Below are 27,644 nucleotides of genomic sequence, written 5' to 3'. Positions count from 1 at the left end.
GTATCAATAATGCTAGTATGTTCAACAAAATATTCCATAATAATAGCCAAAAGTACAAAAAAAAGGAACTACACTGTTAATTCTATAGCATATGAGGAAAGTTTTAGCCAAAAAATCCTTATTTTATAACATGTTTGCAATGCAATCTGTTGAACAATGGCTAGTATCGTGGTTGTAGCAAAATGGTAAGGGTATGAAAATGATTTAGATATCATAAAAGGTGGGGTCGACTACAAGATACACTACTCTATGTAAGGCCGATTGTTCTTGTCTGACATTGGGAATCACGATACTCTCAGCAAAAATGCTTTCAGATAAATTAAGTGCATAGGAGGAGAGATTTACATGTCCAATTTCCTATATAGCCATCATTTGATTCGTGCTGGCTTAGACCCCAAGGCCATCGAACCGTTGTACCGAAAGTTGCCTCTCGAACCAAGAATAATCTACCAACATTGGGAGAAAGTTTTACCAAAAACCTACAAAACAAAAAATCTTTTATTTTCAAAAACTTAGTTTTATAAAATCTTATTCCTATAGAAAATTGTGTAAAAATTTTATTTCTATAGAAAATTGTGTCCAAATTTTATTTCTATAGAAAATTTTGTCAAAATTTTATTTCTACAAAAAATTTGGTCGCTTTTTTTAATAGAAAATTTTGTCACAATTTCATTTCTATAGAAAGTTTTGTTAAAAATTTTATTTCTACAGAAAAATTTGTCAAAATTTTATTTCTATAGAAAATTTTGTCAACATTTTATCTCTTTAAGAAAATGTTGTCAACATTTTGCCAAAATGTTATTTATGTAGAAACTTTTATCAAAATTCCATTCTATAGAACATTTTGCAACGTTTCATTTCTATAAAAAATTTTGTTCAGCATTTATTTCTTTAGAAAATTTTTTACAAATTTTACTTCTATAGAAAATTTTGTCAAAATTTTATTTTTATAGACAATTTTGTCAAAATTTTATTTCTATGAGAAATTTGGTCAACATTTTATTTCTATAGAAAATTTTTTCAAAATTTTATTTCTAAAGAAAATTTTTTCAAAATCTTATAGCTTACATATAGAAAATTTTTTCAGAAGTTTATTTTTATACAAAATTTTTTCAAAATTTTATTTCTATAGAAAATTTTGTCAAAATTTTATTTATACAGAAAATTGTGTCAACAGTTTATTTATTTAGAAAATTTTGTCAACATTTTATTTCTATAGAAACTTTTGTCAAAATTTTATTTATACAGAAAATTGTGTCAACAGTTTATTTATATAGAAAATTTTGTCAACATTTTATTTCTATAGAAAATTTTGTCAAAATTTTATTTCTATCGAAGGAGTTGTGCCGAAAATGGTGAGTAGCGGTCCAGGGTTTGGTATAGCCTCCATATATACCGATCTCCCGATTTTACTTCTTGGGCTTCAAGAATCCGTAGTTTTTACCCAATTTGCCTGAAATTGGAAATCTAGAGGTATTCTAGGACCATAAAGAGGTGTATCGGTACAGTTTTTGATACAGCCCAGTTTATAAGGGGGCCCTCCAATTTGGGGTCTAGTTTCTAGAACTATAATAAGATGTGCTGAATATTGTATGTTTTTTTTTTTTGGCATAGCCCCCATTAGATCAATGTCATTTTCTTGCACACTTAAAAGAAATGTTTATGATTCCTCTAAAACCCAAATAAAAAATGGTTCTTATAAATCCAGAATCTCTTCTAGTCTTCATAGGTAAAATCTTTACATTTATTTTTGGGAAGCGTACTGGTTGAACTGATCTGATTGGGAAACTCTTCCATCAAACCCCCCTGAATTTTTCAAAGGAAACTATTAATAGAAAATTTTGTTAAATTTCTATAGAAAATATGGTCAATTTTTTTCTATAGAAAATTATGTCAAAATTTTATTTCTATAGAAAATTTCGTCAAAATTCTATAGCAAATATGATTAATTTTTTCTATAGAAAATTTTGTAAAAATTTTATTTCTATAGAAAATTTTGTAAAAATTTTATTTCTATAGAAAATTTTGTAAAAATTTTATTTCTATAGAAAATTTTGTAAAAATTTTATTTCTATAGAAAATTTTGTAAAAATTTTATTCCTATAGAAAATTTTGTAAAAATTTTATTTCTATAGAAAATTTTGTAAAAATTTTATTTCTATAGAAAATTTTGTCAAAATTGTATTTCTATAGAAAATTTTGTCAAAATTGTATTTCTATAGAAAATTTTGTCAAAATTTTAGTTCTCTAGAAAATTTTGTCACAATTTTATTTCTATAGAAAATTTTGTCAAAATTATATTTCTATAGAAAATTTTGTCAAATTTCTATAGAAAATATGATAACTTTTTTTATAGAAAATGCGGTAAATTTTTTTCAATAGAAAATTTTGTCAAAATTGTATTTCTATAGAAAATTATGTCAAAATTTTATTTCTATAGAAAATTTTGTCAAATTTCTATAGAAAATATGATCAATTTTTTTCTATAGAAAATTATGTTAACATTTTATTTTTATAGAAAATTTTGTCAAAATTGTATTTCTATAGAAAATTTTGTCAAATTTCTATAGAAAATATGATCAATTTTTTTTTCTATAGAAAATTTGGTAAATGTTGACAAAATTTTATTTCTATAGAAAATTATGTGAAATATTTATTTTATATAGAAAAATTGGTCAATTTTTTTTCTATAGAAAATTTTGTAAAAATTTTATTTCTATAGAAAATTTTGTCAAAATTTTTTTTCTCTAGGAAATTTTGTCAAAAATTTATTTCTATAGATTTTGTCAAAATTTTATTTCTATAGAAAATTTTGTCAAAATTTTATTTCTATAGAAAATTTTTTCAAAATTTTATTAGTATAGCAAAATTTTATCAAAATTTTATTTCTATAGAAAATCTTGTCAAGATTTCATTTCTATAGGAAATTTTGTCAAAATTTTATTTCTATAGAAAATTTTGTCAAAATTATATTTCTATAGAAAATTTTGTAAAAATTTTATTTTTATAGGAAATTTTGTCAAAATTTTATTTTTATAGAAAATTTTGTCAAAATTTTATTTCTATAGAAAATTTTGTCAAAATTTTATTTCTATAGTAAATTTTGTAAAAATGTTATTTCCATAGGAAATTTTGTCAAAATTTTATTTCTATAGAAAATTTTGTCAAAATTGTATTTCTATAGAATTTTGTCAAAATTTTATTTCTATAGAAAATTTTGTCAAAATTATATTTCTTCAGAAAATTATGCCAAATTATATTTCTATAGAAAATTTTGTCAAATTTCTATAGAAAATATGATCATTTTTTTTTTTGTATAGAAAATTTGGTAAATTTTTTTCTATAGAAAATATTGAAAAAATTTTATTTCTATAGAAAATTATGTCAAAATTTTATTTCTATACAAAATTTTGTGAAAATTTTATTTCTATATAGAATATGTTGTCAAAATTTTATTTCTATAGAAAATTTTGACAAAATTTTATTTCTATAGGAAATTTTGTCAAAATTTTATTTCTATAGAAAATTTTGTCAAAATTTAATTTTTATAGAAACTTTGGAAAATTTTGTCAAAATTTTATTTCTGTAGAAAATTTTGTTAAAATGTTATTTCTATTGAAAATTTTGTCAAATTTTTTATTTCTATAGAAAATTTTGTCAAATTTTTTATTTCTATAGAAAATTTTGTCAAAATGTTATTTCTATAGAAAAATTTGTCAAAATTTTATTTCTATAGAAAATTTTGTCAAATTTCTATAGAAAATATGATAAATTTTTTCTATAGAAAATTTGGTAAATTTTTTTCTATAGAAAATTTTGTCAAAATTTTATTTCTGTAGAAAATTATGTCAACATTTTATTTTTTATAGAAAATTTGGTCAAATATTTTTCTATAGAAAATTTTGTGCAAAATTTTATTTCTATAGAAAATTTTGTCAAAATTTTATTTCTATAGAAAATGTTGTCACAGTTTTATTTCTATAGAAAATTTTGTCAAATTTGTATAGAAAATATGATAAATGTTTATACCCTTCACCACTACTGTGGTACAGGGTATAATAAGTTTGTGCATTTGTATGTAACGCCAAGAAGGAAAAGTCTGAGACCCATCGTTTAGTATACCGATCGTCTTAGAATTAAATTCTGAGTCGGTTTAGCGATGTCCGTCTGTCTGTCTGTCTGTCTGTCTGTCTGTCCGTCTGTCTGTCTGTCTGTTGATGTATTTTTGTGTGCAAAGTACAGCTCGCAGTTTTAGTCCGATTGTCCTAAAATTTGGTATAGGGTCCTGTTTAGGCTCAAAGACGATCCCTATTGATTTTGGAAAAAATCGGTTCAGATTTAGATATAGCTGCCATATATATTTTTCACCGATCTGGTCATAATTGGCGTGTATATCAACCGATCTTCCTCAAATACCGTACATCCGAATATTTTATGACTCTCGAAAAACTTGCAAAATATCAGCCAAATCGGTTCAGATTTAGATATAGCTCCCATATATAGCTTTCGCCCGATTTACACTCATTTGCCCACAGAGGCCAATTTTTTGCTCCGATTTCGTTGAAATTTTGCACAGGGAGTAGAATTAGCATTGTAGCTATGCGTGTCAAATTTGGTTGAAATCGGTTCAGATTTAGATATAGCTCCCGTATATAGCTTTCGCCCGATTTACACTCAAATGACCACAGAGGCCAATTTTTTGCTCCGATTTAGTTGAAATTTTGCACAGGCAGTATAATTAGCATTGTAGCTATGCGTGCCAAATTTGGTTGAAATCGGTTCAGATTGAGATATAGCTCCCATATATAGCTTTCGCCCGATTTAAACTCATATGACCACAGAGCCCAATTTTTAACTCCGATTTAGTTGAAATTTTGCGCAGGGAGTAGAATTAGCATTGTAGTTATACGTGCCAAATTTGATTGAAATCGGTTCAGATTTAGATATATCTCCCATATATAGCTTTCGCCCGATTTACACTCATATGACCACAGAGGCCAATTTTTAACTCCGATTTAGTTGAAATTTTGCAGAGGGAGTAGAATTAGCATTGTAGCTATGCGTGCCAAATTTGGTTGACATCGGTTCAGATTTAGATTTAGCTCCCATATATATGTTTTTCTGATTTCGACAAAAATGGTCAAAATACCAACATTTTCCTTGTAAAATCGCCACTGCTTAGTCGAAAAGTTGTAAAAATGACTCTAATTTTCCTAAACTTCTAATACATATATATCGAGCGATAAATCATAAATAAACTTTTTCGAAATTTCCTTAAAATTGCTTCAGATTTAAACGTTTCCCATATTTTTTTACTAACATTGTGTTCCACCCTAGTGCATTAGCCGACTTAAATTTTGAGTCTATAGATTTTGTAGAAGTCTATCTAATTCGGTCCAGATCGAGTGATATTTAAATGTATGTATTTGGGACAAACCTTTATATATAGCCCCCAACACATTTGACGGATGTGATATGGTATCGAAAATTTAAATCTACAAAGTGGTGCAGGGTATAATATAGTCGGCCCCGCCCGACTTTAGACTTTCCTTACTGGTTTTCTATAGAAAATTTTGTCAAAATTTTATTTCTATAGAACATTTTGTCAGCATTTTAGTTTATATATAAGATTATGTCAACATTTTATTTTATATAGAAATTTTGGTCAAATTTTTTTCTATAGAAAATTTTGTCAAAATTTTATTTCTCTAGAAAATTTTGTCAACATTTTATTTCTCTAGAAAATTTTGTCAAAATTTTATTTTTACAGAAGCTTCAGATTTGTTTTTTTTAATTTTTTTATTAGTTTCTGAAAAGAACTATATGGGAAGTGAGAAATTTCAGCGTCGGATTTTACCAACATTAACTCTTTATATTTTCAAAGTGTGTTACTTTCGTCTGAAATTTCGAAATTTTAATAATTTCGCTATAAACGAGAAGGTATTCACCATATTTGGTAGGGCATCTAAGTAAATACCATCCAACATTGCTGACATTCTTGTTCTTGTGTTCCAATATTAAGCTCACTTTTATCCAGCACCCATTAATTTTTATCCTGTGGTAAGCATAATGGCCTTAGCAGAGTTAGCAGAGAGTATTTTGTTATCGTCTATGGACTACAAAATAATCGTGCATAGAGCACCAAAAAGTATCCACCATATGCATTGGGTGTATGGACACGCACACACACCCACAAACCATTGCCAACATTAACGTCCAAACATTTTATATGAAAATTAGAATATTTTCATACATTATTAGCACTTTCGCTGGGTGGTGATGGGAGGTAGGTGATGAGGGGGAGTTTTGGTACCAACAAAAACCATCATCATACGGGAGCTTAAACACACACCCACATACACACACACTCGTATATATTCAAAAACTTCAGTGGCGTTGTGAAGTGTTTGTGGTATAGTGGAGTTGGGAAGTTTGCGAATCCTTTGAGAGCAATCTTGAAAGGTAATTTGTGCCACAATTTGTGAGTGTTTACCTTATTCACTCTAGTGTAGCGGTGGCCAAAGAGGATTCTAACACATTTTGCCCGCTTTACTCAACTCGACCATTTGCATTGAATGGACATATGACGGAAATTGGGGTATGAGTGCGTGTGTGTCATTATTACATAGTATTTGATTATCCAAATGTGTGTGTGTTCCTTCAAGGACATAATCGTTAACATTAAAGAACATAACATCGAAAATTATGTTTATTAACATGCACGGGTATATGTATGTGTCTTTATATACAAATATAGGCAAGGAAACAAAACCAGCAATTTCCCCTATACCTCTATAATCATAGAACCAAAGCATGCATATTAACGATAACAATGATTAGACTACAATGTCCTTTCAAAATATTAACCTACGAGCAAAGGTCTCTAGTCATATTTAGTAATGGTTATTATGTGCTTGGCATATGGATTAACAGGTTTGAATAGTTTTAGTTTTTATAAAGATCTTCGGGCAGGGTTGCGTAACTTATAGTGTTTTCTTTTCTGAAAAATGTGCTTTACCTTCATTTTGTCTGTCCGGAACGCGCATTTTTAAAATGTTGCCAGCAACCTAAAAAATGCTATAATTTCAGCAGGCAGAAAAGAATTCAAAGGAGCAAACAGGGCAATCGCAGCACTCTAGTTTGTCGGCAGTGCTGAAAATGCCCGCAATTTGCCTCTATGCTTTGCACTATTTTCACAACAGAATTCGAACCCTTTTCGCACTTTTGCCTGTTTTTTAGAAAAGAACCTAAAAAGATAATTTTCCGGGCCAAATGCAAAAAAAGTGCGCATTTTTTACAAGAAAAGAAAACAACAATAGTTTTCTTCCCAATTTTCTATGTGCGTATTAACAAGGAGAAGTCTGAAGTTTAAAGTCGGGCGAAGTCTATTATATTATTCCCTTCACCCTACTGTATACCAATATTTTCGTAGCAATCCAAAATCATTCAAATCTGCTGGCAGCTACATAAATTTCGAGCAAATCAATGTGACTCTATGGTCCCTGGTGTCATTAGGCGTAATAAGACAATGTACAAAATTTTCTAAAGAAATAAAATGTTGACAAAATTTTCTAAAGAACTAAAATGTTGAGAAATTTTTCTATAAAAAATTAAAAAAATTTATACAGAAAAAAAATTTTGACAAAAATTTCTACAAAAATTAAATTTTTATACAAAATCAAAATTAAAATGTTGACAAAATTTCTTATAGAAATAAAAATTTAATAAAATTTTTCTATAAAAATAAAATTTTGAGAAATTTTTCTATAGAAATGAAATTTTGAAAAAATTTCCTATAGAAATGAAATTTTGACAAAATTTCTATAGAAATAAAATTTTGACAAAATTTCTATAGAAAAAAATTTTGAAAAATTTTTCTATAAAAATTAAATTTTGATGACATTTTCTATAGAAATGAAATTTTGACAAAATTTTCTATAGAAATAAAATATTGAAAAAAAAAATTCTATAGAAATAAAATTTTTAAAAATTTTCTATAGAAATAAAATTTTAACAAAATTTTTTAAAGAATTAAAATTTTGACAAAATTGTTTAAAGAAAAAAAAATTGTGACAAAATTTTTTTAAAAAGTCTATTAAATTATTCCCTTCACCACATTGTATACCAATATTTTTGTAGCAATCCAAAATCATTCAAATCTGCTAGCAGCTATATAAATTTCGAGCAAATCAATGTGAAACTATGGCCTCTGGTGTCATTAGGCATAGTAAGACAATTTGACAAAATTTTCTAAAGAACTAAAATGTTAAGAAATTTTTCTAAAAAAATAAAAAAAAATTATACAGAAAAAAAATTGACAAAATTTACTATAAACAAGTATATACAGCAGTAAGTTCGGCCGGGCCGAATCTTAAATACCCACCACCATGAACCAAATATTAGGGGTTCCTTTGAAATTTCAGGAGGGCTTGAGGACTTGAGGACACTTCCCGAAGATAAATTTAAAGATTTCACGTATGAGGACTATATCAGATTCTGGATTTATAAGAACCATTTTTGTTTGAGTTTTAGAGGAATCGTTAACATCTCTTGTAAGTGTGCAAGAAAATTATAAAATAACGTCTTGATTTGAAATCTTAAATCTGTAGAAGTAAAATCTGGAAATTGATCATTGATTTTCAAGCAATTTTCATGATCAGTATTTACAATTTCAGGCAAATCAGATAAAAACTACGGTTTCTAGAAACCCAAGGAGTTAAATCGGGAGATCGTTCTGATGGGGGCTATGCTAAAATATGGACCGATACTCACCGCTTTCGGCACACCTCTTTATGACCCGAAAATACCTCTAGATTTCCAATTTCAGGCAAATAGGATAAAAACTTCGGATTCTAGAAGCCCAAGAAGTAAAATCGGGAAATCGGTCTATATGGGGGCTATACAAAAATATGGACCGATACTCACCATTTTCGACACACCTCTTTATGGTCCCAAAATACCTCTAGATTTCCAATTTCAGACAAATTGGATAAAAACTACGGTTTCTATAAACCCAAGACCCCAAATCGGCAGGTCGTTTTATATGGGGACCATACCAAAACATGGACCGATACCCACAATTTTTGGCACACGTATTTGTGGTCCTACAATACCTCTAGATTCCCAATTTCAGGTAAATTGAATAAAAACTGCGGTTTCTATAAGCCCAAGAAATAAAATCGGGAGATCGGTCTATATGGAGGCTATACCAAAATATGGACCGATACTCACCATGTTTGGCACACGTATTTGTGGTCCCACAATACGTCTAGATTTCCAATTTCAGGTAAATTGAATAAAAACTGCGGTTTCTATAAGCCCAAGAAGTAAAATCGGGAGATCGGTCTATATGGGGGCTATACCAAAACATGGACCGATACTCACCATTTTTGGCACACCTCTTTATGGTCATAAAATACCTCTAGATTTCAAATTTCAGGCAAATTGGATAAAAACTACGATTTCTATAAGCCCAAGACCCCAAATCGGGAGGTCGGTTTATATGGGGACTATATCAAAACCTGGACCGATATAGCCCATCTTCGAACTTGACCTGCCTGCAGACAAAAGACGAGTTTGTGCAAAATTTCAGCACGATTGCTTCATTATTGAAGACTGTAGCGTGATTACAACAGACAGACAGACAGACAGACAGACATCGTTATATCGTCTTAGAATTTTTCCCTGATCAAGAATATATATACTTTATATAGTCGGAAATCGATATTTCGATGTGTTACAAACGGAATGACAAACTTATTATACCCCCGTCACCATTTTATGGTGGTGGGTATAAAAATGCATTTTTATACAAAATCAAAATTAAAACTTTGGCAAAATTTCTTACAGAAATAAAATTTTAACAAATTTTTCTATAAAAATAAAATTTTTGAGAATTTTTTCGAAAGAAATGAAATTTTGAAAAAATTTCCTATAGAAATAAAATTTTCCAAAACGTCTATAGAAATAAAATTTTGCCAAAAATTCTATAGAAATAAAATTATGCCAAAACTTCTATAGAAATAAAATTCTGACGACATTTTCTATAGAAATAAAATTTTGAAAAAAATTTCTATAGAAATAAAATATTGAGAAAATTTTCTATAGAAATAAAATATTGAAAAAAAAAATTCTATAGAAATAAAATTTTGAAAAATTTTCTATAAAAATAAAATTTTAACAAAATTTTTTAAAGAAATAAGTTTTTGACAAAATTTACTAAATAAATAAAATTTTGAGAACATTTACTAAATAAATAAAATTTTGAGAAAATTTACGATAGAAGTAAAATGTTGACAAATATTTCTAAAAAAAAAATACATTTTGACTAAATTTTCTAAAGAAATAAAATTTTCACAAAATTTTTTTAAGAAATAAAATTTTCACAAAATTTTCTAATGAAATTAAATTTTCAAAATATTTTCTAAAGAAATAGAAGTTTGAGAAAATTTCTAAAGAAAATGACTTATACGAAAATTTTCTATAGAAATAAAATTTTCTATAGAAATAAATTTTGACAAAATTTTCTATAGAAATAAAATGTTGACAAAATTCTCTAAAGAAATAAAATTTTTAAATTAAATATTTCTAAGAAAATTACATTTTGACAAAATTTTGTAAAGAAATACAATTTTAAGAAAATTTTCTATAGAAATAAAATTTTGAAAAAATTTACTACAGACATAACATTTTGAGAAAATTTTCTATAGAAATAAAATGTTTACAATATTTGCTATATAAACGATATATTGACAAAAATTTCTATAGAAATAAAAGTTTGAAAAAAATTCTTATAGATATATAATTTTGACAAAATTTTCTATAGAAATAAAATTTTGATAAAATTTTCTATAGAAATAAAATTTTGAGAAAATTTTCTATAGAAATAAAATTTTGAGAAAATTTTCTATAGAAAAAAAATGTTGACAACAATGTGCTTTAGAAATAAAAATTTGACAATATTTTCTATAGAAATGACATTTTGACAACTTTTTCTAAGAAAAATAAAAATTTGACAAAATTTTATATAAAACAAAAATGTGAGAAAATTTTCTAAAGAAATAAAATTTTCAGAAAGTTTTCTATGGGAATAAATATTTCAGAAATTTTTTTTATAGAAATCAAATTTTCAGAAAATTATCTATAGCAATAAAATTTTGACAAAAAATTTTTAAGGCATAAAATTTTGACGAGATTTTCGAAAGAAACACAATTATGGCAAAATTTTAAAACAAAATGGTGACAAAATTTTCTAAAAAAAAATTGGTGATAAAATTTTATAAAGAAATAAAGTTTTGACAAAATTTTCTATAGAAATAAATTTTTGAGAAAATTTTCTATAGAATTAAAATTTGGAGAAAATTTTCTATAGAAATAAAATTTTGAAAAAATTTTCAACACACATAAAATTTTGAGAAAATTTTCTATAGAAATAAAATTTGGAAAACATTTTCTATAGAAATAAAATGTTGACAAAAATGCTCTTTAAAACTTTCAGAAAGTATTCTATAGAAATAGAATTTTCAGAAAGTTTTCTATAGAAATAAAATTTTCAGAAAATTTTCTATAGAAATAAAATGTTGACAAAAATGCTCTCTAGAAATAAAATTTTGACAATATTTTCATTAGAAAATATTGTCAAAATAAAACTTTCAGAAAGTATTCTATAGAAATAGAATTTTCAGAAAGTTTTCTATAGAAATACAATTTTCAGAAAATTTTCTATAGAAATACAATTTTCAGAAAATTTTCTATAGAAATAAAATTTTCAGAAAATTTTCTATAAAAATACAATATTTTCATTAGAAAATATTGTCAAAATAAAACTTTCAGAAAGTATTCTATAGAAATAGAATTTTCAGAAAGTTTTCTATAGAAATAAAATTTTCAGAAAATTTTATATAGAAATACAATTTTCAGAAAATTTTCTATAGAAATAAAATTTTCAGAAAATTTTCTACAAAAATAAAATTTTCAATAATTTTTCTATAGAAATAAAATTTTCAGTAAATTTCCTATTGAAATAAATTTTTCAAAAAATTTGCCATTGAATCTCCAGGCATCATGTGTTTTAGTTTAGGTGTGTATAGACTGATATCTGGCATTTTCTTTTTAATCACACAATTGATCACAAAAATGTTTTTCATAATAGTCCATAAATTATTGCGAATGCATGCCTCATTCTTATGTTCCAGTTTACAAGACACCAGATTAGAGACCATATTGATATGAAAATTAATGAAATTGTGGTAGACTCATATTAGCTTCAATTAAAATTATAATCATTACAAATAAGACATGGTATATGAGAATACATACGTATGCTTTTGTAAGATATAATTGCATGTTATCTGTTTTGAATTAAGTCCCTAATTAACAACATTCACAGCATGAAGTAATGCCCCCAAAAGGATGGCTTGAGTGCCATCCTACTGCCTGCAGAGCTTTTAACAAAAAAAAAAAAAAAAAAACAAAAAGCTTGAAAATATATTCAAAAAGGTTATTCCATAAACCGCTTTTTCCAATTTAGAATATACGAAAACAAACCAACTATGTCTTTATGGCGCCTTATTTGTATCCTTAAATACTAGGAATATTATTCTATGGTAACCTGAGACCGAACAGACGGATCGTATGTTTCTTTCTCCCATCACAAATAATTTCTACTAATTTCTTTTCTGTCTGTGTTCCTTTGTGATAGAATAATGAATTATGCGACAGGGTAATAAAATGTAATGCGTAGTGTCTACACTGAAAAAACAGTGAACCCACCAGGAAGAAAACTTTTGATTAATTTTAGAAAATTTTGAATATTTTTAGAAATTTTTAACTAAACAGTATTACAAGCGCTGGCATCGCGCCGATATCATAAAAATAAGTAAATATTTTTCGACAAATTCAAGAAAATTTATTAAACATATATAATTTTTTTCACTTTTTAAAGAAAATTTTGTAGTTTGAAGGAAAAAATTGGAGTTCAAAATTGCAAGAATGTCTTTAGTGACATACGAAGTTCATCATGGTCGCTTTTGTAGTAAAATTTACAAATTCGAAGAAATAATGAACTATTTTATGGCAAATACGAATTTAGTAAATCTCTATCCTTAACTTGTGTATAATTTTTTCCTGTATTTTAGTTCATTTAACTAACGTACGCAAAAAATTATTAGAGTAAATGAAACTTTCACCAAATATAATAAGTTCATGAACTAAAATATAGTTAAATTGGCTTTAGTGAAATAGTGAGTTCACTTTTTTTTGAGTGTATGTACTGTTTTGTACGATATCGAGTCCTTAAAGTATCCTTTATGTTTTAATAATTATCGTACTTACGTTACGTTACGTACTTGTAATTTTGTCAAATGTTATAAGAGTTCCTTGTAAATGTCTGTTTCGTTTTTTGCTTCTTTTCTCCGTTTCTTTTTTCTTTTTTTGGTCTCGTTTCATGATCCTCCTCCAGGATGCTGTTTTGTGACATACTATACGCGTAAGGCTGCTTTGAGGGCCCAGGATGCTTTACACAACATCAGGACCTTAGATGGGGTAAGTAATTGACAAAGCTCTACTCTACATGCAATTCATAAAGAAATTTTGAAAAAAATATATATATATATAATTTTTTGAAATGAAAAACCCATAGCATAGAAAAAAAGCTTAAGCTGTATGTTTATCTATGTATGTATGAGTGTGTTTGTGTATATTATACATGTGAATGTTTTTCATGTTATTCTCCTATGTTTTCTATTGCAAGTATTAATTTTTGTTTTTTTTTTTTTTATTTTTACTTTTTATTTTGTATCTGTAAATGTAGTCAATTGATGTATGAGTCGAAAAACAAAAAGAAAAAAATCTTTTTTTCTGCATAGTGTTCATTAGCTTTTCAGAAAAACATGCATTCACATATACATACATATGCATGCATTTAAATTATCACACATAGATACATACATAAATGCATGCATGAAATGGAAAACATTTTAACACTGTGGAAATTTTAAAAAATATATGAAAAATAATATTAAATTTAAAAAATTTGTATTTTGAATTTTATGCCCATATAAAAAAAAAAACATCCATAGGTTATCGAAGGAATTTTTATGAAAAAATAGGTTTAACTTTTACTTAAACTTTTTTGTAAAGGAGGGGGGTGTGGTAGTGATTGTATGCCGTACCGGGAACGAAAACGTTATACAACGGTGCAAGTCGACTCTTCAATGCAGGCAAATGTCTGAATTCAAATTTTTGTTTTTTTAATTTTAGATAAGTTGGAAAATTAAATTTTAAAAATTTGGGAAAAGTCAGAAAGTGGACTTTTACGTTGTTTGAAGAGTCGATTTTTTCAAATTTTGAAAACCTCGAAAAATTTACTTTTTTGTTCTCATTAAATGACCCAGTACCAGGGCTGTGGAGTCGAGTCAATTTTGCTCGACTCCGACGACTCCAGCATTTTTCATCAGCTCGACTCCGACTCCGACTTCGACTCCGGAGTCGACTCCGGGTAATATAACTAAATCTCATGTTAATACCACTAATTTGTAGTTCTATTTTGGGGGTACCGTAAGTGGATCGATATAAAGTATCGTATTTATTTACGTGTGCAAAAAAAGGTCTTAATTTCACATTAAATGCCAATTGAACTCTATATTTCAAATTTAGGGCAATGTTTAATAAATAAAATAATGATATAAATACCCGTCATAATATGAGAAGATACCAACAGTAAATATATGTTATGTATTTGTGGACCAAAATTATTGATACTATCTCAAATCGTTTAAATTTGTTGCGAGCTATATAAAGGTTTATATTCCTATATGCATGAATTTGAATCTGAATCAATTTAGACAAAATTGTATATACTTTTACAAAATCTATGTACTTAAAATTTAAATCTAACGTTATGGGACGTAACACAATTTTAACAAAAAATAAAAATGCAAGGAAAGTCTAAAGTCGGACGGGCCGATTATAATATACTCTGCACAACATTGTATTTAGATCTACATTTTGATAAAATCTCAAATCAGACTTCTACAAAATCTCGGGCAATATTTGGGAAATATTTATAATTGTTTAGACAATTTCGCAAAAATGTATTTATGGTTCATTAATTGAAAAATTTGAAAATTTGAGTCATTTCAACAAGTTTTCGACTTAGCAGTGAGTATCAGTGAGCATACAATTTTGGAAAAATTTTTGTCTAGTAAATAAAATTTTGCAAAATTTTATATAAAAATAAAATTTTGCAAAATTTTCTACAGAAATAAAATTTTGACTAAATTTTCTAGAGAAATCAATTTTTTACCAAATATATAGAAATAAAATTTTGAATACAATTTTTTAGAAATAAAATTTGGCAAAATTGAAAAGAAAAAAAATTTGAGAAAATTTGCTATAGAAATAAAATTTGACAATTTTTTCTTATAGAAATAAAATTTTGAAAAAATTATCAATAACAAGTATATACGGCCGTAAGTTCGGCCAGGCCGAAGCTTATGTACCCTCCATCATGGATTGCGTAGAAACTTCATCTAAACACTGCCATCCACAATCGAATTACTTAAGTTGCGGTAACGCTTGCCGATTGCAAGGTATCTTAAAACCTCCTAACACCATCTTCTAAATTGTATGTAAGTCCATACGTGGTATATATTAAATCAAAAAAGATCGATCCAATAGGTATATAATTCAGTTTGACAAAGTAGACATACAATTTTGACAAAATTTTCTACAGAAATACAATTTTAACAAAAATTCCTATAGAAATAAAATTTTCACAAAATTTTCTATAGAAATAAAAATTTTGACAAAATTTTCTATAGAAAGAAAATTTTGACAAATATTTCTACAGAAATAAAATTTGAACAAAATTTTCTATAGAAATAAAATTTTGACAATGATGAAAATTTTATTATGAACCGAATAAAATTTTAACAAAATTTTCTCTAGAAATAAAATGTTGATAAAATTTTCTATAGAAATAAAATTTTGGTAGATTATTTTTGGCTCTAGTGGCAACCATGACTATGAACCGATATGGACCAATTTTTGTGTGATTGGACCAATTTTGGTATGGTTGTTAGCGACGATATACTAACACCACGTTCCTAATTTGAACCGGATCGGATGAATTTTGCTCCTCCAAGAGGCTCCGGAGGTCAAATCTGGAGAACGTTTTATATGGGGGCTATATATAATTATGGACCGATATGGACCAATTCTGGCACGGTTGTTAAAGATCATATACTAACACCATGTTCCAAATTACAACCGGATTGGATGAAATTTGCTTCTCTTGGAGTCTTCGCAAGCCAAATCTGGGGATCGGTTTATATGGGGGCTATACATAATTATGAACCGATGAGGACCAATTTTTGCATGGTTGTTAGAGACCCTATACCAACACCATGTACCAAATTTCAGCCGGATCGGATGAAATATGCTTCTCTTAGAGGCTCCACAAGCCAAATCTGGGGATCGGTTTATATGGTGGCTATATATAATTATGGACCGATGTGGACCAATTTTTGCATGGTTGTTAGAGACCATATACCAACATCATGTACCAAATTTCAGCCGGATCGGATGAAATTTTCTTCTCTCTGAGGTTCCGCAAGCCAAATCTGGGGATCGGTTTATATGGGGGCTATATATAATTATGGACCGATGTGAACCAATTTTTGCACGGTTGTTAGAGACCATATACCAACATCACGTACCAAATTTCAGGCGGATCGGATAAAATTTGCTTCTCTTTTAGGCTCCGAAAGCCAAATCTGGGGATCGGTTTATATGGGGGCTATATATAATTATGGACCGATGTGGACCAATTTTTGCATGGTTGTTAGAGACCCTATACCAACACCATATACCAAATTTCAGCCAGATCGGATGAAATATGCTTCTGTTAGAGGCTTCTGTGGGAGCCACCGTGGTGCAATGGTTAGCATGCCCGCCTTGCATACACAAGGTCGTGGGTTCGATTCCTGCTACGACCGAACACCAAAAAGTTTTTCAGCGGTGGATTATCCCACCTCAGTAATGCTGGTGACATTTCTGAGGGTTTCAAAGCTTCTCTAAGTGGTTTCACTGGAATGTGGAACGCCGTTCGGACTCGGCTATAAAAAGGAGGTCCCTTGTCATTGAGCTTAACATGGAATCGGGCAGCACTCAGTGATAAGAGAGAAGTTCACCACTGTGGTATCACAATGGACTGAATAGTCTAAGTGAGCTTGATACATCGGGCTGCCACATAACAAAAAAAAAAAAAAAGAGGCTCCACAAGCCAAATCTGAGGGTCCCTTTATATGGGGGCTATACGTAAAAGTGGACCGATATGGCCCATTTTCAATACCATCCGACCTACATCGATAACAACTACTTGTGCCAAGTTTCAAGTCGATAGCTTGTTTCGTTCGGAAGTTAGCGTGATTTCAACAGACGGACGGACGGACGGATGGACGGACATGCTTAGATCGACTCAGAATTTCACCACGACCCAGAATATATATACTTTACGGGGTCTTAGAGCAATATTTCGATGTGTTACAAACGGAATGACAAAGTTAATATACCCCCATCCTATGATGGAGGGTATAAAAATACAATTTAGAAAAAATTTTGTGTAGTAAATAAAATTCTTCAAAATCTTCTACAGAAACAAAATTTTGACTAAGTTTTCTATAGAAACAAAATTTTGACAAAATTTTCTATAGAAATAAAATTTTGACCAAATTTTCTAATAAAAAATCTATTACTATAAAATTTTGGCAAAATTTTCTGTAGAAATAAAATTTTGACCAAATTTTCTAATAAGAAAATCTATTACTATAAAATTTTGGCAAAATTTTCTGAAGAAATAAAATTTTGCAAAATATTCTATAGAAACAAAATTGTTTACTCAATTTTCTATAGAAATAAAAATTTGACTAAATTTTCTATAGAAAAAAATATTTCTATGGTAATAAAATTTTGACAAAATTTGCTATAGAAAACAACTTTGAAAAAATTTTCTGTCAATATTTCACATATGTATATGCCCTTAAAATAAAATTTAAAAAAAAATAATTTCGATTGTTCGAAATATTTCAAATAAATTGATATGGGCATTAAAATGGATCGATCCAGTTCATCTGCTAGTCTAACATTCTAGGAAACATAAAAAGATAGCCGTAAATTGAAGTTGATTTTCATGTACAATCATGCTGTACATTGATCGAATGAATAACGCAATGGAAACTAATTTGCGTAAAAACTTGCTTAGTTACAACAAGTAAGTAAAGTAGAAAGTCGGGCGGGGCCGACTATATCATACCCTAAACCACCCTTACTGAATTAGTAATCATAAGCATTTGTGGGGTAACATTGATATAGGTATGGGGGATAAACCGCAGTTGCATATATAAGAAAAAAATTAGGGGTACATGTTTATGGGTGCTCTGTTTCAATCTGATAGTCAATGTTGCCAGGGAAAATGTTCGGTTTACCCTGCAAGGACAAAAAAAAAGTTCCCTACATTCCCAAACAATTTTCCCTACTGTATTTTTCGTTAAATTTAAAAAATTTTACAAAACAAAAATGGTTCTAAGTACTTTATTATCTTAAAACATGAATATGCAACGTATATAACTTAGAATATAAATTTGTATTACCACCACGGTTGCCACAGTTAGTAGAATTCTACCCAAATTAGTAATCTTTTTTGTTAAATCTCTATAAAAATAAAATTTTGGAAAAAGTTTCTATAAACAAATTTTTGTGAGAAATTTTTCTATAGAAATAAAATTTTGACAATAAATTCTATAGAAATATAATTTTGAGAAAAAATTCCACAGAAATAAAATTTTGAGAAAATTTTTTATAGAAATAATATTCTGAAAAAAAATTTCTATAGAAATACAATTTTGATAAAATGTTCTATAGAAATAAAATATTGACAAAATTTTCTACAGGAATAAAGTTTACCACACATTGTTAAAGATCAAGCCTTGCCGGCTTCTAATTTCCTCCTCTAGAGCCACCAAAATGTAAAAATTATTACAAAAAATTATTAGAAAAACCATACATATAGGGAATTTCCCCTACTTCTAGCGACACTGGCTGTGTTGATATTGCACCTACGGAGTTAGTATGCCACTAATATTGAGCCCATTATTAAAAAAGAGAAAATCGTTAAATTAGTGTGGGTAATAAATACAAATTTGCAAAAATCGAGCAATATTCTTATGTAAGAGCTGCAGGTACGTATAAGTACGATCGGCTAGTACATCAAAATTTGAAATTTCAGTAACATTGGTTAATAAATAAGGGTACTAGGCCAAATTTGGGAAAATCGAGCGATGCATATATATGGAAGCTATATCTAAATAATATTTTTCGAGTTTTATTAATACCACAAAAGGTTACCTTGTGCAAGATTTGAGTAAGATCAGTTAAGAAATGAGGCCTGTATGTTCAAACATAAAGTTATAAGGGCGAATTTTTCAAAATCGGGCGATACATATATGGGAGCTATATCTAAATTTGAACCAATTTCGATGAAATTTTGCACATATAGTTAGTACTATAGAGGACTGGATCTAGCCAACTTTTAGTAAGATCGGTTAATAAATAAGGGTTCTATGGCCAAATTCGGGAAAATCGGGCTACACATATATATGGGAGCTATATCTAAATCTGAACCGATTTCGATAATTTTTTGCACATATAGTAAGTGCTATAGAAGATTACATTTAGCCAAATTTGGGTGAGATCGGTTGATAAATAAAGGTTTTGTGGCCAAATTTGGGAAAATCGGGCGATACATATATATGAGAGCTATATCTAAATCTGAACCGATTTGGATGAAATTTTGCAGACTTGAAGGGCGATGAAAAAGATTACAATGTGCAAAATTTGGTGACGATCCGTTTGAAAAAACGCGCAACGTGACCCCATTTGTCGAAATCGGGCGATACATATATATGGGAGCTATATCTAAATTTGATCCGATTTCTTCCAAATTCAATAGCGTTCGTCCATGTGCCCAAAAAACACCCTGTACCAAATTTCATCAAAATCGGTTAATAATTGCGACCGGAATCCTGTGAACAACAAATACATGGACAGACGGACGGACGGACGGACATTAGATATAGCTAGATCGACTCAGGAAGTGATTCTGAGTCGATCGGTATATATTTTATGGGGTCTAAAATCAATATTTCTGGTAGGCACATTTTTTGGCCGATCAAACTTATTATACCCTGACCACTATGTGGTTTAGGGTATAAAAATGTCAAGTGTTTTAAAAAATTTGGTTTGGCCGGAGTCGGAGTCGAGCAAAATTTTTACGACTCCGACTCCGGCTCCACAATCCTGCCCAGTACGCAACTTTTTGGGACCAACAATAAATGTAGGTCATATCAAAAGAAAATTATGGCCATTATTGTCTGTAGAATTTGAATTGGAAGTTCGGTCTATATAGGGCTATATAAAAAGTGAATAGTTTCTTCAAATAAATTTTCTAGAATTTGTCGAGAAAAAATTACTTATTGTTTCAGCGTCATATTGGCGTTTGTAAAACAGTTTAGGCAAAATTGTTTATCCTAAATTTTCTAAAATTAACCACAATTATTCTTCCGAGAAGATTCACTGTTATTGAGTGTAGAGCTATATGGAAGCAAGAACCAAGAAAACCAAATTTGGCATAGCTCTTTACAAATTAAGCCCAGTTCGATATTTTAAATATTGAACAAATGATCGTGCTACATACATATCTCAAATACCCAACAAAAAAGCCATCGCCAAAAAAAGTAATGAAAATGTTCTTTTCGGATCCGGAAGTGGTGCAAAATTGACGCAGAAGCGATGAATTTAACATGGGCATGTCATAGGACGGAAGTCCCCATTTAAACAGCCAGTGAACTGAATTTGCATCACTTCTTTAGGTGTGATCCCAATTCAATGTTTTGGATGTAAATTAAAAAATTCTGTAATATTTTGTCAAATAAATAATTTTTATGTAATTTTTTTATAATTTTTAATGCATTCTAACGCCTGTCTGAAATGTTTGACCACAAATATTTTCAAAAATTCACAATTTTTGTAGATTGGATTTAGCATTTTTTTCGACAAAATTTAAATAATTTGTACCATTTTATGAATTTTTCAACTGTTTTTAACCAATTTGAGACAAAAAAAGTTAAAATTACCCATTAAAAATATGAAAAAAGCATGTTATAAAAATTGAATGAAAATAACTTTCTGTGTAGTTAAAATAAAGAACATTATTGGGAGTACATCTTCTGGAAGTGCATTTAAAGTTGTGCCTTTGGAAGAACTTCCAAATTTTTTTGCTGCGTATTTCAAATAATATGCAAAAACTTACCACTATGGATATGAATGAGGAATTTTAAGGATTACCTGAAAATATGAGAGAGATATAACTGAATTACGAAATTGAAAAAAACAAATAAAATTTAATATTACTCTTTAATTTGCACACCCACTGAAAAACAACAATTTATAATTTCAATTAAAAATTAATTTCTAAAAAAAAAATTTGACAAAATTTTCTATAGAAATAAAATTCTGACAAAAATTTACATAGAAATAAAATGTTCGACAAAATTTTCTATAGAAATAAAATTTTGGGAAAAAGTTTCTATAAAAACAAGTATATACGGCCGTAAGTTCGGTCAGGCCGAATCTTATGTACCCTCCACCATGGATTGCGTAGAAACTTCTACGAAAGACTGTCATCCGCAATCGAATTACTTGGGGTGTGGTATCTTAAAACTTCTTAACATCGTTTTCTAAATTGTGAGTTAGTCCATACGTGGTTAATATTAGACAAAAAAGTTATGTATAGGTAAGTCTACAAATAATTACGAATCGACATGGAATTTTGCACGGTACGTAGAGAGCCAGAATTGAAATATGGGGGTGGCTTATATGGGGGCTATATACAATTATTGATATGGACCAATTTTTGTGTAATTTATCTGAGGGCTATATATAACTTTAGACCGATATGGACCTAGTTAGGCATGATTGTTAACGGCCATTTGTTATAAAGGGTGATTTGTTTAGAGCTTGATAACTTTTTTTTTTAAAAAAAACGCATAAAATTTGCAAAATCTCATCGGTTCTTTATTTGAAACGTTAGATTGGTCCATGACATTTACTTTTTGAAGATAATTTCATTTAAATGTTGACCGCGGCTGCGTCTTAGGTGGTCCATTCGGAAAGTCCAATTTTGGGCAACTTTTTCGAGCATTTCGGCCGGAATAGCCCGAATTTCTTCGGAAATGTTGTCTTCCAAAGCTGGAATAGTTGCTGGCTTATTTCTGTAGACTTTAGACTTGACGTAGCCCCACAAAAAATAGTCTAAAGGCGTCAAATCGCATGATCTTGGTGGCCAACTTACCGGTCCATTTCTTGAGATGAATTGTTCTCCGAAGTTTTCCCTCAAAATGGCCATAGAATCGCGAGCTGTGTGGCATGTAGCGCCATCTTGTTGAAACCACATGTCAACCAAGTTCAGTTCTTCCATTTTTGGCAACAAAAAGTTTGTTAGCATCGAACGATAGCGATCGCCATTCACCGTAACGTTGCGTCCAACAGCATCTTTGAAAAAATACGGTCCAATGATTCCACCAGCGTACAAACCACACCAAACAGTGCATTTTTTGGGATGCATGGGCAGTTCTTGAACGGCTTCTGGTTGCTCTTCACTCCAAATGCGGCAATTTTGCTTATTTACGTAGCCATTCAACCAGAAATGAGCCTCATCGCTGAACAAAATTTGTCGATAAAAAAGCGGATTTTCTGCCACTGATTTTGGTAATAAAATTCAATGATTTGCAAGCGTTGCTCGTTAGTAAGTCTATTCATGATGAAATGTCAAAGCATACTGAGCATCTTTCTCTTTGACACCATGTCTGAAATCCCACGTGATCTGTCAAATACTAATGCATGAAAATCCTAACCTCAAAAGAATCACCCTTTACTAGCACAATGTACCAAATTTCAACTGACTCGGATGAAATTTGCTCTTCCAAGAGGCTCCAAAACCAAATCTAGGGATCGGTTTATATGGGAGCTATATATAATTATGGACTGATATGGACCACTTTTGTCATGGTTGTTAAATATCATATACTACCACCACGTACCAAATTTCAACCAGATCGGATGAATTTTGCTCTTCTAAGGGGCTCCGGAGGTCAAATCTGGGGATCGGTTTATATGAGGGCTATATATAATTATGGACCGATGTGCACCATTTTTTGCACTTGTGTTTGAGGCCATATATTAACACTACGTACCAAATTTCAACTGAATCAGATGAATTTTGGTCTTCCAAGAGGGTCCGGAGGTCAAATCTGGTGATCGGTTTATATGGGGGCTATATATAATTATGGACCGATGTGGACCAATTTTTGCATGGTCATTAGAGAACATATACTAACACCATGTGCCAAATTTCAGCCGGATCGGATGAAATTTACTTCTCTTAGAGGCTCCGGAGGTCAAATCTGGTGATCGGTTTATATTGGGGCTATATATAATTATGGACCGATGTGGACCAATTTTTGCATGGTTGTTAGCGACCATATACTAACACTATGTACCAAATTTAAACCGGATCGGATGAAATTTGCTTCGCTTAGAGGCTCCGCAAGCCAAATGGGGGGATCGGTTTATATGGGGGCTATATGTAATTATGGGCCGATGTGGACCACTTTTTGCATGGTTGTTAGAGACCATATACTAACACCATGTACCAAATTTCAGCCGGATCGGATGAAATTTGCTTCTCTTAGAGCAATTGCAAGCCAAATTTGGGGGTCCGTTTATATGGGGGCTATACGTAAAAGTGGACCGATATGGCCCATTTGCAATACTATCCGACCTACATCAATAACAACTACTTGTGCCAAGTTTCAAGTCGACAGCTTGTTTCGTTCGGAAGTTAGCGTGATTTCAACAGACGGACGGACGGACATGCTCAGATCAACCCAGAATTTCACCACGACCCAGAAGATATATACTTTATGGGGTCTTAGAGCAATATTTCGATGTGTTACAAACGGAATGACAAAGTTAATATACCTCCATCCTTTGGTGGTGGGTATAATAAAATTTTGGAAAAATTTGCTACAGAAATAATATTTTGACAAAATTTTCCATAGAAATAAAATGGTGACCAAATTTTCTCCAGTAATAAAATTTTGGTCAAATTTTCTGCTGTAAAAAAATTTTGGCAAAATTTTCGGTAGAAATAAAATTTTGACATTTTCTATAGAAATAAAATTTCGACAAAATTTTCTATTGAAATAAAATTGTGACGAAATTGTCTATTGAAATACAATTTTGACAAAATTTTCTATAGAAATAAAATTTTGGGGAAAATTTTCAAAAAAATTAAATTTTGACAAAATTTTCTATAGAAATAAAATTTTAACAAAATTTTCTATAGAAATAAAATTTTAACAAAATTTTCTATAAAATAAAACATTTTCTATAGAAATAAAATGTTTTCTATAGAAATAAAATGTTGACAAAATTTGCTATAGAAATAAAATTTTGACAAATTTTGAAATAATAATTTGACAAAGTTTTCTATAGAAATAAAATGATGACCAAATTTTCTCCAGTAATAAAATTTGGATCAACTTTTCTGCTGTAATAAGATTTTGGCAAAATTTTCCGTAGAAATAAAAATTTTACAAAATTTTCTATAGAAATAAAATTTTGACAACATTTTCTATAGATATAAAATCTTGACAAAATGTGCTATTGAAACATTCTTTTCCTCTATTGGTTAAGCTACACTTGTAGTTTAGTCAATGTATGGTTTTAAGCTGAAATCAAAAAAACAACAACAATGATTAAAAAACAAAACCAACAATAAAAAAAAAAAAACAAAACGAATGAAGGAAAGAAGAGGAAGCACGCTCAAAATAAAACCCAGCCAACTGCATTCAAATCGATGATTTGACGGTGGCAAAGGAAAAGAGATATGTATGTACGAATTTATTTTCGGCATAGGCTATCAATGTAAAACTTTTTTTCGGAAGGTTCAAATGTGGTTCATTGTTGGGTTTAATGAACTGCCTGAATTTATTCTGATAATTGGTTGATAGTTTTGCTGCAAGTAGAGGATGCTGATGATGAATGTAGTAATTCCGAAACGTGCGTCCATCCAACCATCTTGCAGTCCATAGGGCTTTGCCCAAATAAATTTGACAAACATTCTTTTCCTCTGTTGGTTAAGCTACTCTTGTAGTTTAGTCAATGTATGGTTTTAAGCTGCAATAAAAACAACAACAATACTTAAAGAACAAAACCAACAATAACAAAACAAAACGAAAATTGTACAAAATTACAAAATTGTCTGTTGAAATAAAATTGTGACAAAAATTTCTATAGAAATAAAATTTTGGGAAAAATTTTCCAAAAAATTAAATTTTGACAAAATTTTATTTGTATAGAAAATTTTGTCAAAATTTTACTTCTATAGAAAATTTTATTTCTATAGAAAATTGTGTCAAAATTTTATTTCTGTAGAAAATTTTGTCAAAATTTTATTTCTATAGAAAATTTTGTCAACATTATTTTTCTATAGAAAATTTTGTAAAATTTTATTTCTACAGAAAATTTTGTAAAATTTTATTTCAATAGACAATTTGGTAACAATTTTGACAATTTGGTAAAAATTTTGAGGAAATTTTCTATAAAAATAAAACTTAGGCTAAATTTCCTTAATTTAATTTTGACAAAAATTTCTATAAAAATAAAATTTTAACAGAAATTTCTATAGAAATAAAATTTTGACAAAATTTTCTATAGAAATAAAATGTTGAAAAAATTTTCTATAGGAACAAAATATACTAACTTTGTAATTCCCTTTATAACACATCGAAATATTGGTCCCACTAAGTAAACAATTTGAAGACAATTTCATAATAATGGATAATAAAGAATTCATATCTTTGGCCTCAGGAAAATGTTTGTTTAGTATGCATTTCATGGTGGAAAGAACACAGGATTCGACCTGGCCGCACTTCGTGCCGTATATACTTGTTCGAAATTAGGTTAGGTTAGGTTAGGTTATGTGGCAGCCCGATGTATCAAGCTCACTTAAACTATTCAGTCCATTGTGATACCACAGTGGTGAACTTCTCTCTTATCACTGAGTGCTGCCCGATTCCATGTTAAGCTCAATGACAAGGGACCTCCTTTTTATAGCCGAGTCCGAACGGCGTTCCACATTCCAGTGAAACCACTTAGAGAAATTAAGAAAAGTATTTTAAGTGCCTGCTATAAGTTTAATTTTTAAGTAAAGAGGATGATAATTTGTTTGTTTCTTAATACCAATTTTCTAGAGTCTAGATTTAAAGGCTGAAAATTTAGAATTAAGTTATTTTTGTTCGAGTGTATAATAATTGTATCAACTTTAAAAATTTTATAAAATAAAATTTTTACAAATATTTTAAAATGCCCATCTCTATTTAAATTCTCGGCAGTGTATGTCAACCTGACTTAATGATGAAATGAAATCCTTTACATTTCACTTCTGTCCACTGCCACATGCTATATCACCACACATTCATTAGAGAAAAGAATAAAAAAATAAATTTGTCACATATAAATAAATTTGTCATTTGAATTTTCTTCTTTCATTTTCGAGAGAAAAATGTTGGAGTTCTTTAATAATTCTCTCAATTAGTCCTTGATTTTAGAAAAACATCATCAAAACAATTTAATACATTTGCCTTTGTATGACATACGATCTAAGAAACCAGCATATTATTTTAGCAAAATAAATTGAGTATAAGGAAAAACCTCGATTTTGCCTGATACTTTGTAAGCTGATTATAATTGCAACTGCACTGAAATAAAAGCAGAATACAAGTACTCTGCTGCTTTTTTATTGTATAAATAACAAAAATAGAAATAATTACTTTAGCACTTTAGTCTAATAGAATAAAAATGGATATTGTTGGGAAATTTATTTTTAAATTTCATCGAAATTGGATATCTCGAGGAAATTTATTCATATTTGGAATTCCGTATAATTTTTTTTTTCAAATATCCATCAATCAATGTTTTATTTGTTTTTTTTTTTCATTTTTCTATTCTATTCAAATAAAGTTTTGACAAAATTTCCATGCGAATAAAATGTTGACAAATTTGTCTACACAAATAAATTTTTTTACAAAATTTTCTATAGAAATAAAACTTTCAAAAAATTTTCCATAGAAATAAAATTTTGACAAAATTTTCTGTAGAAATAAAATTTCGACAAAATTTTCTGTAGAAATAACATTTTGACAAAATTTTTTATAGAAATAAAATTTTGACAAAATTTTTCATAGAAATAAAATTTTGACAAAATTTTCTATAGAAATAAAATGTTGGCTCAATTTTCTATAGAAATAATTGTTTTACAAAATTTTCTATAGAAATAAAACTTTCACAAAATTTTCCATAGAAATAAAATTTTGACAAAATTGTCTACAAAAATTAATTTTTTACAAAATTTTCTATAGAAATCAAATTTTCACAAAATTTTCCATAGGTATAAAATTTTGGCAAAATTTTCTATAGAAATAAAATTTAGACAAAATTTTCTATAGAAATAAAATTTTGACAAA

At 28.9% G+C, this 27,644-nt stretch overlaps 1 protein-coding gene across 4 annotated transcripts in view; it reads left to right on the top strand.

The window, feature by feature from the left end:
* Positions 1-27,644, top strand: part of LOC142226767 (CUGBP Elav-like family member 2) — a 551,331-nt gene that overhangs the window by 89,714 nt on the left and 433,973 nt on the right. For all 4 annotated transcript variants that reach the window (XM_075296966.1, XM_075296965.1, XM_075296964.1 and 1 more), the window contains exon 3: positions 13,460-13,542. In XM_075296966.1, the coding sequence (XP_075153081.1) occupies positions 13,460-13,542 (83 nt within the window). The remainder of the gene's footprint in view (positions 1-13,459; positions 13,543-27,644) is intronic.

Source organism: Haematobia irritans, chromosome 2 (assembly GCF_050003625.1).
Source record: "Haematobia irritans isolate KBUSLIRL chromosome 2, ASM5000362v1, whole genome shotgun sequence".
NCBI lineage: Eukaryota > Metazoa > Arthropoda > Insecta > Diptera > Muscidae > Haematobia > Haematobia irritans.
The sequence above is the reverse complement of the archived record's forward strand: the minus strand, read 5'-3'. Positions and strand labels throughout refer to the sequence as shown.